Source organism: Aythya ferina, assembly GCF_964211825.1.
Source record: "Aythya ferina genome assembly, chromosome: 3".
NCBI lineage: Eukaryota > Metazoa > Chordata > Aves > Anseriformes > Anatidae > Aythya > Aythya ferina.
In genome coordinates, this window is record NC_140298.1 from 36,307,313 (window position 1) to 36,321,871 (window position 14,559).

Below are 14,559 nucleotides of genomic sequence, written 5' to 3' on the forward strand. Positions count from 1 at the left end.
GAAGGTCTGCCCTCAGGCCTGCAAGGTCCCTGGGTCTATTAGGAGTGCATGGGAGCAAAGCACCACCTATGTAGAGGAAGACTGAGTTAACAAGAACTTCAGCCAGCTGGACATTCACAGCTCCAGGCGAGCAGACAGGATGCATATGAAGGCACTAAAGGAGCTAGCTGACAGCACTATGAGACCACCCTCCAGCATCTTTGCCAGGTCACCACAAGTGAAGGCTTCCCAGGCAGAGAAATTACCCAACTTTAGATGATCTTGTTGCCTGCAACAGTTAGCAAGTGTGTGACCAGCACATTGAGGGAAAGCATTTCTACCTACACAGTGCCTGTGAGACTGCATCTGGAGGACTGCATCCACTTTTGTGCGCCCCCTTACAAGAAGGGCACTGCAGCAATTTTGTAGGAAGGCCACTAAGATGGGTAGGAAACTCTAGTACAGGACAAAGAAAAAGAGAGCTTGGTTTCTTCAGACATAAGAACAGAGAAAGCTAGAAAGAGACCTCACTGTTGTTTACAACCACTTAATGCACAGATTAGACAGACTGCACTCATAGATGAACAGTGACAGAACGAGCGGCAATGACCACAAGATCTAACACTGAACATTCCAGCTAGATGTAATATATATATTTTTCCCCTGTGAGGGTAGTCAAATACTAGAAAATGTTGCCTAGAGAAGTTTGGTCTTGCCATCCTTGCAGAAAATCAAAACTCAGCTAGACAAGGCCCTGAGCAACCCACTCTATTTGGTTTGTCTACACCAAAAACATCAAGAGGCTCCTCCAACCCAAATTATTCAACAACTCTGTGACTTAAATCTCCTCACAGCTACTTTCCACTGGTGACTTCCTCATTAATCTGCCACAACAAGCCATGACACCAAACACATATGGTGATCTTCAACCTCATGAGCCAGGATGGAGTACAGAAGCAAGCTAAAAGAAGTGCAGTATACATCAAACCTCTCAAAAATTTTATGCAAGGTCCCTCATACAGCAGGGCCAGCCCTGTTTATACATCATAGCCACTACAGTACTTTGTTAGCTCATTTCACATCCATTGGGACTAAATTAAAAGGCCCCTTTTCACATCTTCTTCATCTTTTTCTTGCAGCGCTGGTTGAAGACAGGCGAGGATCCCATCAGGCTGTCAGCAGAATGAGAACCATAGCTGCTCTCCGAGCCATTGGGGCTCTGTGGCATCCCAGCTTCACTCATGCCTGACATAGGTTCCTCAAAGACATCACTGCCTAGGACCCCATGGCCATGTACATTGGCCTCTTCATTCTCCTGTGGCTCCATTTTCACCTGCGATAAGTTCCAGAGAGGGGAAGCATTCACCTCAGCCCCTAGAGAAAGGAAAAGCATGCATTAGTAACAGAGTAAAAGGATAAATCACAAATGCTAAGTGGATGCAAGGGACTGCAGCACAAGTGAAATAGGCTGGGGGAAAAGAAAATACCAAGCAGTGTGAAACAATAAATAAAAGTCAGGTTTTTGTTTTTTTTAATAACCCAGCAGTTGCAGCTCTAAAAAATATGATGCTATGCTTTCATAGCAAATCCAATGCTATCCGTTCATAGCACTCCATTATTTTTTTTTTCCCATGAGAAATAACAACTTAGAAACAACATGAAATCAGAGCTCCCTTCACTCTCCAGGAAGGAGCATCTCAACAAGCATGCCACGAACACATGGGCTAGACCCTGTACAAGCAGGACTTGGAGGCAGTCCAGAAGTCATCCCCTGCAACTTTGGCAGTCTCCCTTCAGCTGTCAACCACACTGGACTTCTGCTAGTTCTGCAGGGGAGGGGAGAGGGCAGAGGACTGGGTAGATGAACAGTCTCAAACACAGCTTCCTGCACTGAAACACGGGCATAAGAGAGCTGCAGTCAGCCACCGACCTGCCTCCTTGTACCTGGAGATCTTATCCACCCTTCAGCAGAAGAGAAAGAAACCCTCTTGGCTCAGCCTCATGGACACCCTGCCCATTACCAGAGGACAGCTCACCACAAGAATAGTTTGTGCTGTAGTTTACTGGAACAGAGGAAGGGTATTAGGGCACTCGGGGCAAGGAGGCTGTAGTCTGGAAACAAGCAGACTGTGAATCCCAGGTCACCTTTTTAAAGAAGGAGGTTAAAGAGCCCAGGGAATCACCTGGATTTTATAAAATGATTAAAATAGTTCAATTAAAACACAGAGAACCAAACGTATTATCTAGGTTACTTGCATGACCTTCCTTTGATAACTACCATCACCCTATCTGCTCTTCCCTGCTCTCTCACCGCACTCTTTTCATGCATGTATCCTATCAACATCGTTGTAACATGGCTTAGATAAAACTCCACTATTTTATGTTTGTGTACCTTCTTGGCATTGTTTAACTCAGAATAGGCAGTGGGATTTTAAATAGTAAAATTCAATAAATGTAAAAAAAATCCATAACGACTGCTCGGATCTTGGACAACAAACATTTTCAGGACACCTGTGAAGGTTGGCTTAGCAATCTAACAAATCCCTGCTCACTGTGGCATTTGTGGCTCTTTTCTCCTAGCTTCTAGCCAGGAGTAACAGACCTGAGGGAGGACATTCACTGCAAATAACAAATCCAATGCCTTCTTAGAAATCAGAAGGGTTCAAAATATAGACCATAAACATTTAACTACTCTAAAACTTGTTCAGACATAACTCAGATCAGCAGCAACTGTAAGTTTTTATCACACAGCTGGCTAGAAACACACACAAAAGGAACCTTCCCGTTTTAAATTAATTCCACAGTGGAAGATTTGCCAATCCACACAGGTGTAATAGGTTTTGTTTGTTTTTTTCACATTTGGACTAGTGTGCAATCTGAGCAGATAAAGGATTTTCTGTACAAGATTATGAAACCATACTTTCTGAAAACAGCAAATGTTTTGTCCCCAAGAGCAGTAATTATAGATTGCATTATTTCTGCTTATTTACAGTTTTAAGAGAGACAAAAATCCTATTAAAAACACACTAATTGGGCCCCTTGCTGACATGGGCCTAATGAGCCCAAATCTGAACAACGCCTGAAATCTTCTCTCGTTTTTAAAGCTGATCCCTCTAGCGTGGGGTTAAATTCACATGGAAAATAAAACAAACTAAGAAGCCAGGTTTTATCAAGTTTTCTAAACCTTGTGTCTCAAACTGTTTGAAAGCACAACCAAGCCTCTTGTACTGAGCCAGCCTACCACTACTCCCTACTACCAGCATGCCACTAGCTATAGTCCCTTATCACCAGCAGTTACACTAAGAAATCTCCCATCACGTTTGTACTGTGAATTTTCCCTTACGGAGGAGTCAGGAACTTTCTGAAGCAGCTTAGCTCAAAGCAGGGCTTAGGAGACCTTTGTGGCAGTAGCAGACAACACAGCCCATGTCGGCTCAGCAGTTAGATAACAAGCCAGAATTGAAGTGCTTGCTCATGTCCAGTTGCCTTAATGAAAAGTCCCTTTTATGTTAATTACAAGGGAATGTATTCCTCTTAACAACAAGGACACATCATTAAAATGCTATCAGTTCCACAGAGTTGCAGCTCCAGTCCACACAATCATCAAAGGTGCTCACTAACCTCACTGTTGCTTTCTCTCATCAATTGCTCTTCATTGCTCAACCTCATCCCTTTCAGCTCCATCTCCTGTCATTGAGTGTCCCTAATGACCAGCAGTACTTAAGCAGAGACACTGGACATTTCATTTTCAAAGCACTTCAGCCTCCGAGTACTTTACAAATGAGCTAATCCTTGAGTTGTTATCCTGCTGGGTGGAGGAACAAAATGCCAAATTTTGCCTCTACTTCCCCAGCTGCATTACAATTAGCAGCTGGCCCACAGTTGTAACCTCTGGCACCAGCAGGAACACGTGCCCTACAGGGAATGCTGCTATGACAGCTTAGCCCTCTGATACTGCTGTGCTGCCACCCTCCTTACAGGCCTCATGCTTGTACATCCGAGATGCTGGTGTCCTCACTGCAGCAGCTTTCTCTCCCTCCTCATGATATTACACGCTCCGGCCTGCCCAGCTCTAGGCTGCGACTTCTTACAGTGAAGAGATTTCCAAAGGCCCTTGTGAAGTGAAGAGGGATTTTCAGGGACGAACAGAGCACTTGTATCCTTAATTAGAAAACATCAATTTGGTATCAGATAGGCAAGAAGCATTTAGGATACAGCTATCTTGCTAACCTCTGGGTCTCAAGTGGTAGATGCTAATACCAAGCTTTCCAGATGAATCACATGCAACCCCAGATGGGACACCAGTTCCCATTATTCCCTCCCCCTCAAAAGTGCCAGCACTTTACATTTCAGAGGTACAATGGAAAACAATATGAGCTTCCAGAAATACATCAGATGGATTTGTGTGGGTTTGTTTTCTTTAAACTCAGAATGCTATTTAAAAAAAAAAAAAACAAAAAACTAACAGAGGTACACTCACCCCTCAATACACAATGCATAAATAAAGATAAATAGGAAAACAGACTTGGTTGTTTTTAATCATGTTTTTAAAGTGAAACACTAATTACAGCAGGGGCTGGAAGAGTTCTGATGGTTCTATAAAAAAAATAAAAAATGTCAACTTTGTTTTCCATAAAACTTAGTTCTACTGAATAGTAAAGAGAACAGACCTTGCATATAGATTCAGAAAAGGAACAGCAGCAACAGCAGCTTGTCCCATGCTCATCAACAGTGTGCTTCAACACCAATATACAGCTTTCCATGGGGGCAGCTAACTACAGCAGACTTTCAGGATAAAACTCTGGTTTCTTTTGATATAGAAATCCAAAGGTTATTTTTGTCTGTTACATCAGACAGGAAGAAAGACACCAGTACTCATATTTGCAGCAAACACAAAACAACAACAAAGCCCCTGGGACATCACTGTAGAGAAACAGGCTTTCTCACACCAATAACAAAACTAAGAACATCCACCATCCCACCAAAATTACTGTTATATAAACCATCACATTCTGCAGGATCCACAAACAGAGTAAATACTTAGCAAATCCTGGTAATTGATATATTTGACTGTTTTTGTGTTTAGAAAGTAAGCAAGTGTTTCTCCCCTAGATAAATCTACCACTGAAAAGGAAGAATTTCTTCTCCCTCCCCTTCCCCACCTTTGAATCTGCTATTAAAAACAGAAACAGGATCATATGAAACAGATGAGCAGTAGCAACAAACCTCTACCTGAAGTTTGCGGGGAAGCTTCTACCTCCAAGTTTGCAGAGAATCGCTCACTTTGAGCTCCAAGGACTCCAACTGGCAGAGACTGGTCACCAGAAGCCAGATCTCCTTCCAGCTCCTCACTTATGGGGAAAGTGATATCGCTAACAGGTTCCTCCTTAATCTTCACTGGCTTTGTGTCTTCTGCTGCCTTTTCAGGGTTGACAATCTTTTCATACTCTTCAGAGAGCTGCTTGCTAACCTGTTAAAGATCAGTGGAGATGAAAGAGGCAAGAAAGGTCACAGTGACTTCAGAGACTCTGATGACAATTACATTGCAGTGTGCACTCCTCACAGAGTATTATTAATGCCTGACCTGACTGAACAACTACACACTTAGCTACACAAAAAAGATTTTCTCCCCCTTCAAGAACACCTTCTATCCTTTATCAAGGGGCTTTAATAAGAGCTTGAATTCCTTAACACACCTGCTTGATAAATATGTGCAGATTTATTCCACAGACAGAAATGATGACGCCCAGAAATTTAACTGGAGCAAAAAGCAAGAGCAAAGTACCTCAGCCTTACCCTTTGATTTTACCTATAAGACTTCCCCCTGTCCATCAGTACTAAATTTTACTCCAGCACTAATAAACAAGCAGATCAGATATTCCTTAGCTTCTGTAGTTACTGCTAGCAAAGGCCAGTTATCTTCTGTCACACTCACAGCAAAAAACGCAGTTTCCTCCAGTCAGACAAGCAAAACAAACGCAGGAATGAGATTCAGAACAATCTTTTTGCTTCTAGAAACATAACTCTAAGCAATTAAATTAAGATTTTTCAGGTTTAGTCTGCCTTTAACAGGTACTTGTTTGTACCTCTGAATCCCGACATTAAGTGAACTGAGCTGAAGAAAAGCCCAAGGCATTTTTTTTTAAATAGCAGAAGCAAGAAAGAAATAAGAATAGCAAAGCCTATTTCCCCCCTTCTAGACATGCTTCCAAATACAGAGGCTACTCTGAATCTCAGCCCTACATGAAGAACAGAACAAATAAGACAATGACCAGCTGCAAGATGAGTGAATTGCATCAGCAAAATGATACAGATAGTCCAAATTCCAGGAGACAATACCTGGGTATCAGGATGCAACTGTTAACTACATTCAGTGCTTTATAACCTGTCAAACTGGAAAAAAAATCCTCTAACAGGAGAGTATATTTAAACTAATGCAATCAGTCCTTTTGAACAAAAATGTTTTTTAACAAGGCCAGAGCTTGATGATGTTATTTCTATGCACAAACCTCAAGAGGCCATCACAATTTCCATACTACATGCACTTACAGGTGTCTGATTTATACTACCTCTGTAAGCCACAAGGTGCCAACCCTGGGAAAAGAAGGAGCACAAAGGAGCTGCCCTACAATGAATCAACTGGTACTCTCAGATAACATGACAAGGAAGGGAAAGATTAGGCATGGCAGGTTTTGCCTTTGGTCTCGGGCTACCTACTTGATCCAAATCTTGTTTCTTGATGAATAGCAATAAAATTCACACATCAAGTCCTTGCACTTCTGCAAGTCTATCAATCAAATAAAATGAACATTTAAGTTCACAGAATACCAGGACCAAGAAAAACTAGGGGATTTAACAGTTCCTCTCCTTTCTCCACAGAAGTAGTGCCCTCTCGAGTAGAAAGCAGCACGTTTTCAACATCTGAGATCGGTGCAGTACTACCCGACACTCTTACCACTTAAGTGCGCTACCCCTAACTTAAAGCCAACACAAGTCACTGTGCCCCTAAGCAATTTCTGTCTGCTTACTTGTTTTATGAAATGGTAAGCAGCCAAATATCCTGTTAAAGCAGAAAATTCAGTCACTATTGACTTTATTTCTACTTGATATTTTACTCTGTGCCATTCAGGAGCTGGGGGCCTCCTCTTAAACCCAAACCATCAGCACAGCACTCTTAGCCTACGTGTTCCATTCATGCCTGCCAAAAAACATCTCGTTTCCCTCTTCCTTGATGACCCAAGAGGGTTTCTCATATGATTTCACCTCAGTGTTGCTACAGGAATAAGCAATTATTTCATTATTACATTTCTTAGTGCTGCCAGCTCCCTACCACTCTCCTCACCTGAAGCATGTAGCTGTGGTAATCCTTGATGCGGTGCTGCCAGAACTTCTGCAGCGAGAGCACGCTGCCAATGCCCACTTCGTGAAAGACCTGCTCCATGACGTCCGGGAAGGGCGTGTGCCCGAGTCGAGCTTCCCGATCCACAGCAAAGCGCAGCAGCTTGGTGAACTTCAGGCAGTACTCGTGGGCGATGTCTGTCAGGGTCTCCAGGACACTCTCGTTGGCACACTCGAAGCCTGTGTGAGCCAGGATGGTGGCCATGGACTGGTAGAGGAGCTGCCGGCAGGAGGACCAGCTCAGCTCGGTCACAGGCTCCCCTTTTCCTCTGAAAGACAAAGAGAAGAGAAATAGCACGCCTCCAAAACCAAACTGAGTATACCATTCAAGAGATACTGCCAGGACTAACGTGCTCTACAAAGGGAAAGCAACTTGGCTGGGCTTCACCACAGCTCCCCCGTTACACGTGAACCCTACCTACTGTGGGTTTATCTGCTTTCCCTTCTTCCCCCTCCCTCAAAATCAGCACTGCTGAGTCTCATTTTCACTTCTAACACCACAGGAATCCTTGGGTGATTCATCAATACGGAATGCAAATCTTTTGAACCTTCAAGCAATTCCCTTCCCACCCAAGAGCTTTTCTCCTGGAGATGTGAATTAAATGGGTCCTTGACACAAACAAAAAAAAAAAGGCACTTTAAATAACATGAATGCAAATCATTTCCCCTCTCAGTTAATTACATTTCTCTTCCTTGTTATCTCTGATGTCATAGGCCTAACAGTCAGATACAAAGGCTTCTGGGATAGACAAGATCTGAATTTATAATGCAAAGGACACACATAAAAAGCAAGAAATAGCATGCACATCTTTACCCACATGTCACTAAACTATGCTGTAGCCATTCTGACCATTTCCCTACCCTTACTTCTGATAGTCACGAAGCCTGAAGCTGAAAGCAGGACCCTGTAGGTAACAGGAGAAGTGAACACAAAGCCTTGGGGGAAGCCTGGAGAGGTCCTGCCTTAGAGCAGCACTCCCTGCCCTTGGGCTTGAGGCCCCTCTTCTCTGTGCTGCTAGGAGGGAAAGAGTGACAATGCAGGACAGAACAGCTGGCACGAGCATTTCAAACACCACTCAGTTACAGTCAGGCAAGGAAACTTTTCATCAAGATGAGTTAACACATTCCACATAGGAGAAAAAAAAAAAGGAGGCAAGACAGTTTAACAAGAAATGTAAGTAAACTTCCACCAGATTTCCAGACCTACGATTAAACACACATGATTTACTTGCCTGTAACAGTAACACCATCTTCAGATGCTGATGTCAAAAATCAAGTCTCATTTTTACTAAGTATGGTATTTTGTCACTTTTTTTTCCACTCCACTCAGCTTCGGTAAGTTGAAGAAAGCTAACAATTTCACCCTTCATTTGTTTCTGATCAATTTCTTCCAACATCTCATCCAGCCCACCCTGAGACTTTGCCTCACCCTCCCCGTACACTATTTGCCTAACGCTGCACAAATTTCTCAGTACCACAGCCTGATTAAACAGCACACAGACACCACTGGTGACTTGCACAGAGGGCGGCACTGGTCTCAGTAAAATTCTCACTGCTCTGCTTCTCCAACAGGTGCATTGGGTGCCCTTCAGCCTCACTGAGCCGCTGGGTCATAGAGCTTCAGCTCCCTCTTATCCTCAGAGCTGACCTACAGAAAACCACTGAAACACGGGAGTAGAGAAGGTAACATTTCAGAGGAGTGAAAATGGGAGGTTAAACTTGGAGCCATCAGGACCAAAATCCCAGAGCTTCACTTTCAAGAGCACCAGCTCAGCTCAGCACTTTCTGCTTATTGAAGGAAAGGGGCAGAGGGATGGAAATCACACCGTGTTGAGAGGTGCAGATGACACTATTACTAAGTGGGTACAAAGAACAGCGTGTGCATCCCAGTCATGGATTCATCCCAGTTATTACTTGCTGGAGAACAGCTCACATCCCCATTCCTACTCAATTACATGACTACTATGGAAAGAAGACAGCCGGTGCCCTGACAAAATGAATTAAAAGATCACCAGTTCCCTTATAAACCAAGCGTCATCCATGCTGTTTTTCCATCTCCCTAACTTTCCCCTCCACCTCCCAGGGACAGATTTCTGCAGCTCACAAAGAGCCATATGTCTCACACAGCACTGGGACAAGGAGGTCATAACAGAGGGAAAAATAAATAAATCACACAAAAACAACCAGAAAACAACCATCAACGTTTATGCTTAAGAACTGGAAAGTTTTGTTTTTTAAACACAAGGGATGAGCCTAGCTGTCCACTAGCCATTAGCTGAGAGCAGCTTATGCTACCAAGACCACTGAACACCAGATTATCATTAATACAGACAGAAATAAAGAGCCATTATCGACTGTCTGCCAGTCACACAAAACACTACGGGCAAACTTGAACTAGACACTGAATTTGGCAAGCCCAAGCAGGACACTCAGCCACATCTGAAGTGGAGGACGATCATTTAGCAACGCATTTCGCTGCTCAGAAGCAGCGCAGAATGTCATCTCTCTTTTAAACTCCTAAAGGAAAAGAAACTAATTGCCAGCATTAAAATGCAGCTAGGTCACTATGCTGAAAGGGATATAATCAACTTGAAATCTAATCAATTACAGAGAGAAAAGAAATTTCAGGTGCTCTACTCAAATCCAACTCCTATCTCTTGTTTTTGGTGGGGTCAATCAATTTTATTTTGTTTTTCTTGTTCTTTCTTCCCTTGATTTCTCGTTTCCCACGATAAACAATAGAGGAAGATGATTAAAATCCTGATTAGACAGGAAAAATTAAAATATTGCTATAGACGTTAATGGAAAACAACAAATGAGAAATGATTTTTGCTTCATCTCCTTTAACTTTCAGGTGCCGCCTGATAAGGTTGCAAATAAACAGAAACAGGCACGTTTAAGTCAAGAGGAGCTGACTAATGGCAAGCCTTCTCCAAAAGCACCAGCAAGCTTCTTTTCCCAGTCACAGGTGAAGAGCCTTGCTCTCAGACCTCACCCCGATGCCCAGCACCTCCAAAAGCACCCTTCTGATGCCACCACTCAGAATGTCACCCTCTGCTTTCCAAAACTAAAACCACCCAAAACCAAGCCTGTATTACCAATGTCACGTAGCTGCAAGAAAACAAGAGTGCTTTAACCCCCAAAATTCTGTCTCCAGAGATAAAATTGGCAGTTAAGTCTGACGTGGAGGTGATCATACAGAGGCTGTAGTACAAAACTTCACACAGACACTCAATTTTCAGCCAGCTAATACGACACAAGGCCACTCCCCAAAGGCACTACAATCCCCTCACCCAAGCTCATCCCCTGTAAAGCCCTTTTGCATACAGAAAAGGAGCTCACGGTCCATTTGCTGTGCAAACACCGTTAAGGGAAAGTGTTTGGGCTAAGTCAATGCAAGGATCAACAGCTGAGGTCTGCTCACCTGAAGTGCTCTGCTCCCTCCCAGGTAAGCATAAGCCAGCAGCAGATGGAAGGAGGGGTTGTTTTTCCTACAAACCCATCAGTTTTAGGAAACCCTGCATCGTGGAGTTGAATTTCTACCAAATGAGGTGCACCACTGTTACTTCACAGCCACCTTTCACCAATATAATAAAGGAGAAGATTGGAAAAACAAGATCATACTTTTCAGAGAGCATAGAGAACGGAGCACACCAACTCAAAATGAAAAATAAGTTTCCTTTTGGAAAAGGGCCTCTTTCCACCTCATCCTGAACAAGCCTCTTTTCAAATATCCCAGCAATGTCTACAGAAGGATGCACAGGGACAAACAAACTGCTCAATAGATAATACAAACAGATAACAGGTAACATTTGGAAGATAAGTTGTCCCAGTGGGACAATGCAGAACACCAAACACTTCAGGAGCTAAACTGAAGTGCTTTGTCCAGCAGGATAAGCATGTTCTGCCTGCTCTGATTTCCACTGCTCCAAATCTTTCTCCACGCTTGCCCTGCTATCCCACCAACTTCCCTACTTCTGCACAGAAATTTAACTAGCAGACCTTCTGCCATGAGCTGTCTTCCCACTGTGACATCCCAATTTGATCTGCAGATAACCTTTCAATACAAAGAACGCACATGATGTGGTCAGCAACACAAATGAAAGAGTAACAGAGAAATCTGTTAGGAAACCACTCACATACACAAAAAAAAAAAAACACACAACATCTGGAGAGCCACATAATCAGTAGGTTTCTTCTGACAATGGATCCATGCTGTTAGGGGGAAGCTGAACACTGAAGAAGGAAGAGCTGGCAGCCATATTATGGTAAGAGTTCCCTGATGAAATGGTGGTTGCAAGTTTACAGTTACTCATTCCTCATCAATTATGCTTCAAGTTTACCTTCTGTTTCTGTACCAGCCAAAAATCAAACGTTAATCCCCTACTGTGTACTCCAAGAATTGTAACATCAACAGTTGCAAATCACCAGGACCAGATGGCAATTCACCCAGGAACACTAAAGGAATTCAAGGATGAAATATCTGAATGGCTGTGGTGAGTCACTTCGTGCTTTAAACTGCTCTGGCCCATGAGGACCAGAAGGTAGAAAATGTGAAAACATTTTCTTTCAATAGCTTCAGAAAAGATTTGAAGAACTACAGGCAGGAAAGACCGATATATTCTGGCACATCAGAGAAATGATAAGAACAGAATTCAAGGACACATGGGTAAAGATACGCTCAGGACAAGTCAAGACAGGCTCTGTAAATAGAAAACCTGCTTCACAAGCCTGCTAGAGCCCTCCAAAGCCATCAACAGGCAAGTACATACGAGATCTCCACTGTGAAGCCAAGGACTTTCCTCAGGGATCTGTGCCAGAGTCAAGGTTTAGTTTTTTCCCCCCCCCCTCCCCAATACATTTATCAACAGCCTGGAAAAATGCACAAAAGGAACAGTGTCATAATTAAATCTGTTGCTGGTACAGATTTCTGGGAGGTTGAGAAGACCAGAACAACTGAAAAATAGCAGTAAATTAGGTTCTGCCTCCTTTACATCTAAAAAGGGTTTGGGAAGCAGGGATTACGGGTATGGGGCGGGGCAGGAGGTACTGCCAAAAAAGAGAGACAAGGCTGTGGGGTCAAAGGACAAAAATGAGTAACAGGGAAACAAAAGAAGACATGGCTATTTTAAAGAAACTTGTGGTCTAATTTGGACTGGCAACTCCTATCTTCCGATGTTCAAATATACCTGCGTGCTGCTTCTGAGCCCCACGTTACTGCCAAAGAAAACAGAATTAAAATGTGCGTTTAGTCTAACACTAACTCTGTAACTCTGACAATCACACACAAGAAGGCAGCATAAAACTAAGTAATATCATGTTTTATTAAGGGAAAGAATAGTCTTCCCCAAATCGTTTTAAACACTAAGGCTAAGCACTAACATCTTACAGTTACAGCAGTAAAATAAAGCAGTAAGTGCTACTCTTACGTTATCAAAGTGTCTTAAAACAGTTAAGAACAAACATGCAATAGCAATCTAAAAGCTCGCCTCCTGGAAAACCATAAATGTGTTTGGTTTAGCAAGCACACAATTAAGTTCTAGTCTATACCATGGCCCATTATAAATCCACCCTGTCAGCCACAAAACATTTTGTTTTGAAATTGTCTATCAAGCTTTCACAATCTAGTCCTTAAACTCCCCCATGTGGTTGACTGTTAAATAACATTTCTTTACTCGCACTTCATAAACTTTCAAGGGGCAGCAAAAAGACAGCAGCCTGCAGAACAAAGTCAGGGCCACAGAAAATTAAAGTTAAGCTGAAACCACCAGGGAGGACAGGTACACATGGCTGCCTCAGTCCTACAAACCACAGTCCCAGAAAGAGCAGGAGTCACAGGGCTCAGACGTTTACTCACAGGACTGGATTTCCCTTCACCCCTTTTGGCAAATTACTTTATTCATCCCAGAAGGACGAGGGTGTTCCTCCAAAACCAGCACTAAATCTCACTGCTACCAAAACAGACACTTTACAATAAAGTGTGCTTTATGCTACCTCAGGCCATTGAAGCTCTGAGGCATTTAACTGATAAAATGTTTTACTGCTGCAGATTTTCTCCCATTTGAAGAAATAAAACATGTTCTCTACTACTTCATGATCACTGAAGCAGTCTTAGATCTAAAAACACTGAGGATTAATCCCTGAATTTCAATGCTAAGCCTACAAAGTATCATGAGATTCTGCAAGAAATGCAGCGCATCTCTATGAAGTCAGTGCTCACCAGAGGGGCAGATGGGGAGGAGCTGGCAGCAGCAGTCAATCAAAGACTGACTGCAGAGGTAGAAGCAACACAACCTTCATTTCCATCTTCTCCAGCCCTCGGCTGGTGGAGCCAGCATTGGAGAGAGGATTTCCCTTCATCAACACTCACTGCCAGATCCAACCATACTACCAAATACTGACAAACATGGTGAAATGTGGTGGCTTGCTACAAATGTTAGGTATTGAAGTAACTAGAACCTGCAACCAGTGGGCCAACAAATGCTAGCAAGACAGGAATTAGCACTACACATCCACATCTTATAGACAGAAAACAAAGGCACATTTGTTTTAAACACCTCGCATGTTATGGGCACAGCAGAATTCTCAACCTTTCAGTTCTTAAGCCTATTTTACTCTTTATGTACACACAACTGCATGACCCTTTGGCCTAAGGGAATTGACAAAACCATGTCTATATTTAAAAACACTCAAGCTTTGCCGCAGCCACGAGCTAACCCAAAGAAATACCAACCAACACACCTGTAAAAGTCACTCTCTGGGTCACTGTGCCTCAGCTGAAACGGCATTTTGGGAGTTTTGCTGTCCAGAGGAAGCAGGTCATCGGGGAGAGGTGGGGAGGCCGGGCAAGAGGGCAGAGGCTCGCTGTCTTCAGTCTTGATGCCCTCTGCCTGCTGCTGGTTTTGAGCCTGGGCCATGGCGATGAGGCCACGCAGCCGCCTGTTGTGCTGGATGAGCTGGATGGTGTGGATGGTGAGGCTGCAGGGCTCGGAGGGGATGTCCAGCATGGTGGTGGGCCGGGGCTTGTTGGCAGACGGCTGGTGCAGCGGCGGGTCCTGGACTTCCACGGTGCGAAACTCGCGCTGAAGCAGGTCGAAGGAGCTGCGGTTGGCCTGGCTGGACGAAACGGGGATCTCACCCCAGTACCGCAGCATTTTTAGGTAGGCAACGTCCCGTCCTCAG

The 14,559-nt window shown here is 43.6% G+C and overlaps 1 protein-coding gene across 2 annotated transcripts; it reads right to left on the bottom strand.

Moving 5' to 3' along the window:
• Window positions 1-950: 950 nt before the first annotated feature.
• Window positions 951-14,542, bottom strand: SUPT7L (SPT7 like, STAGA complex subunit gamma). 2 transcript variants are annotated; one of them, XM_084514835.1, is made up of 4 exons: window positions 14,119-14,542; window positions 7,322-7,646; window positions 5,212-5,449; window positions 951-1,353 (listed from the first exon to the last, which is right to left on the bottom strand). In XM_084514835.1, exons 1-4 carry the CDS (start codon window positions 14,529-14,531, stop codon window positions 1,091-1,093), a joined length of 1,239 nt encoding a protein of 412 aa, XP_084370961.1. In that variant the 5' UTR covers window positions 14,532-14,542; the 3' UTR covers window positions 951-1,090. The 2 variants fall into 2 exon arrangements, with proteins under 2 accessions (XP_084370961.1, XP_084370960.1); XM_084514834.1 differs by having other exon boundaries at window positions 5,206-5,449.
• Between the last annotated feature and the right edge of the window lie 17 nt (window positions 14,543-14,559).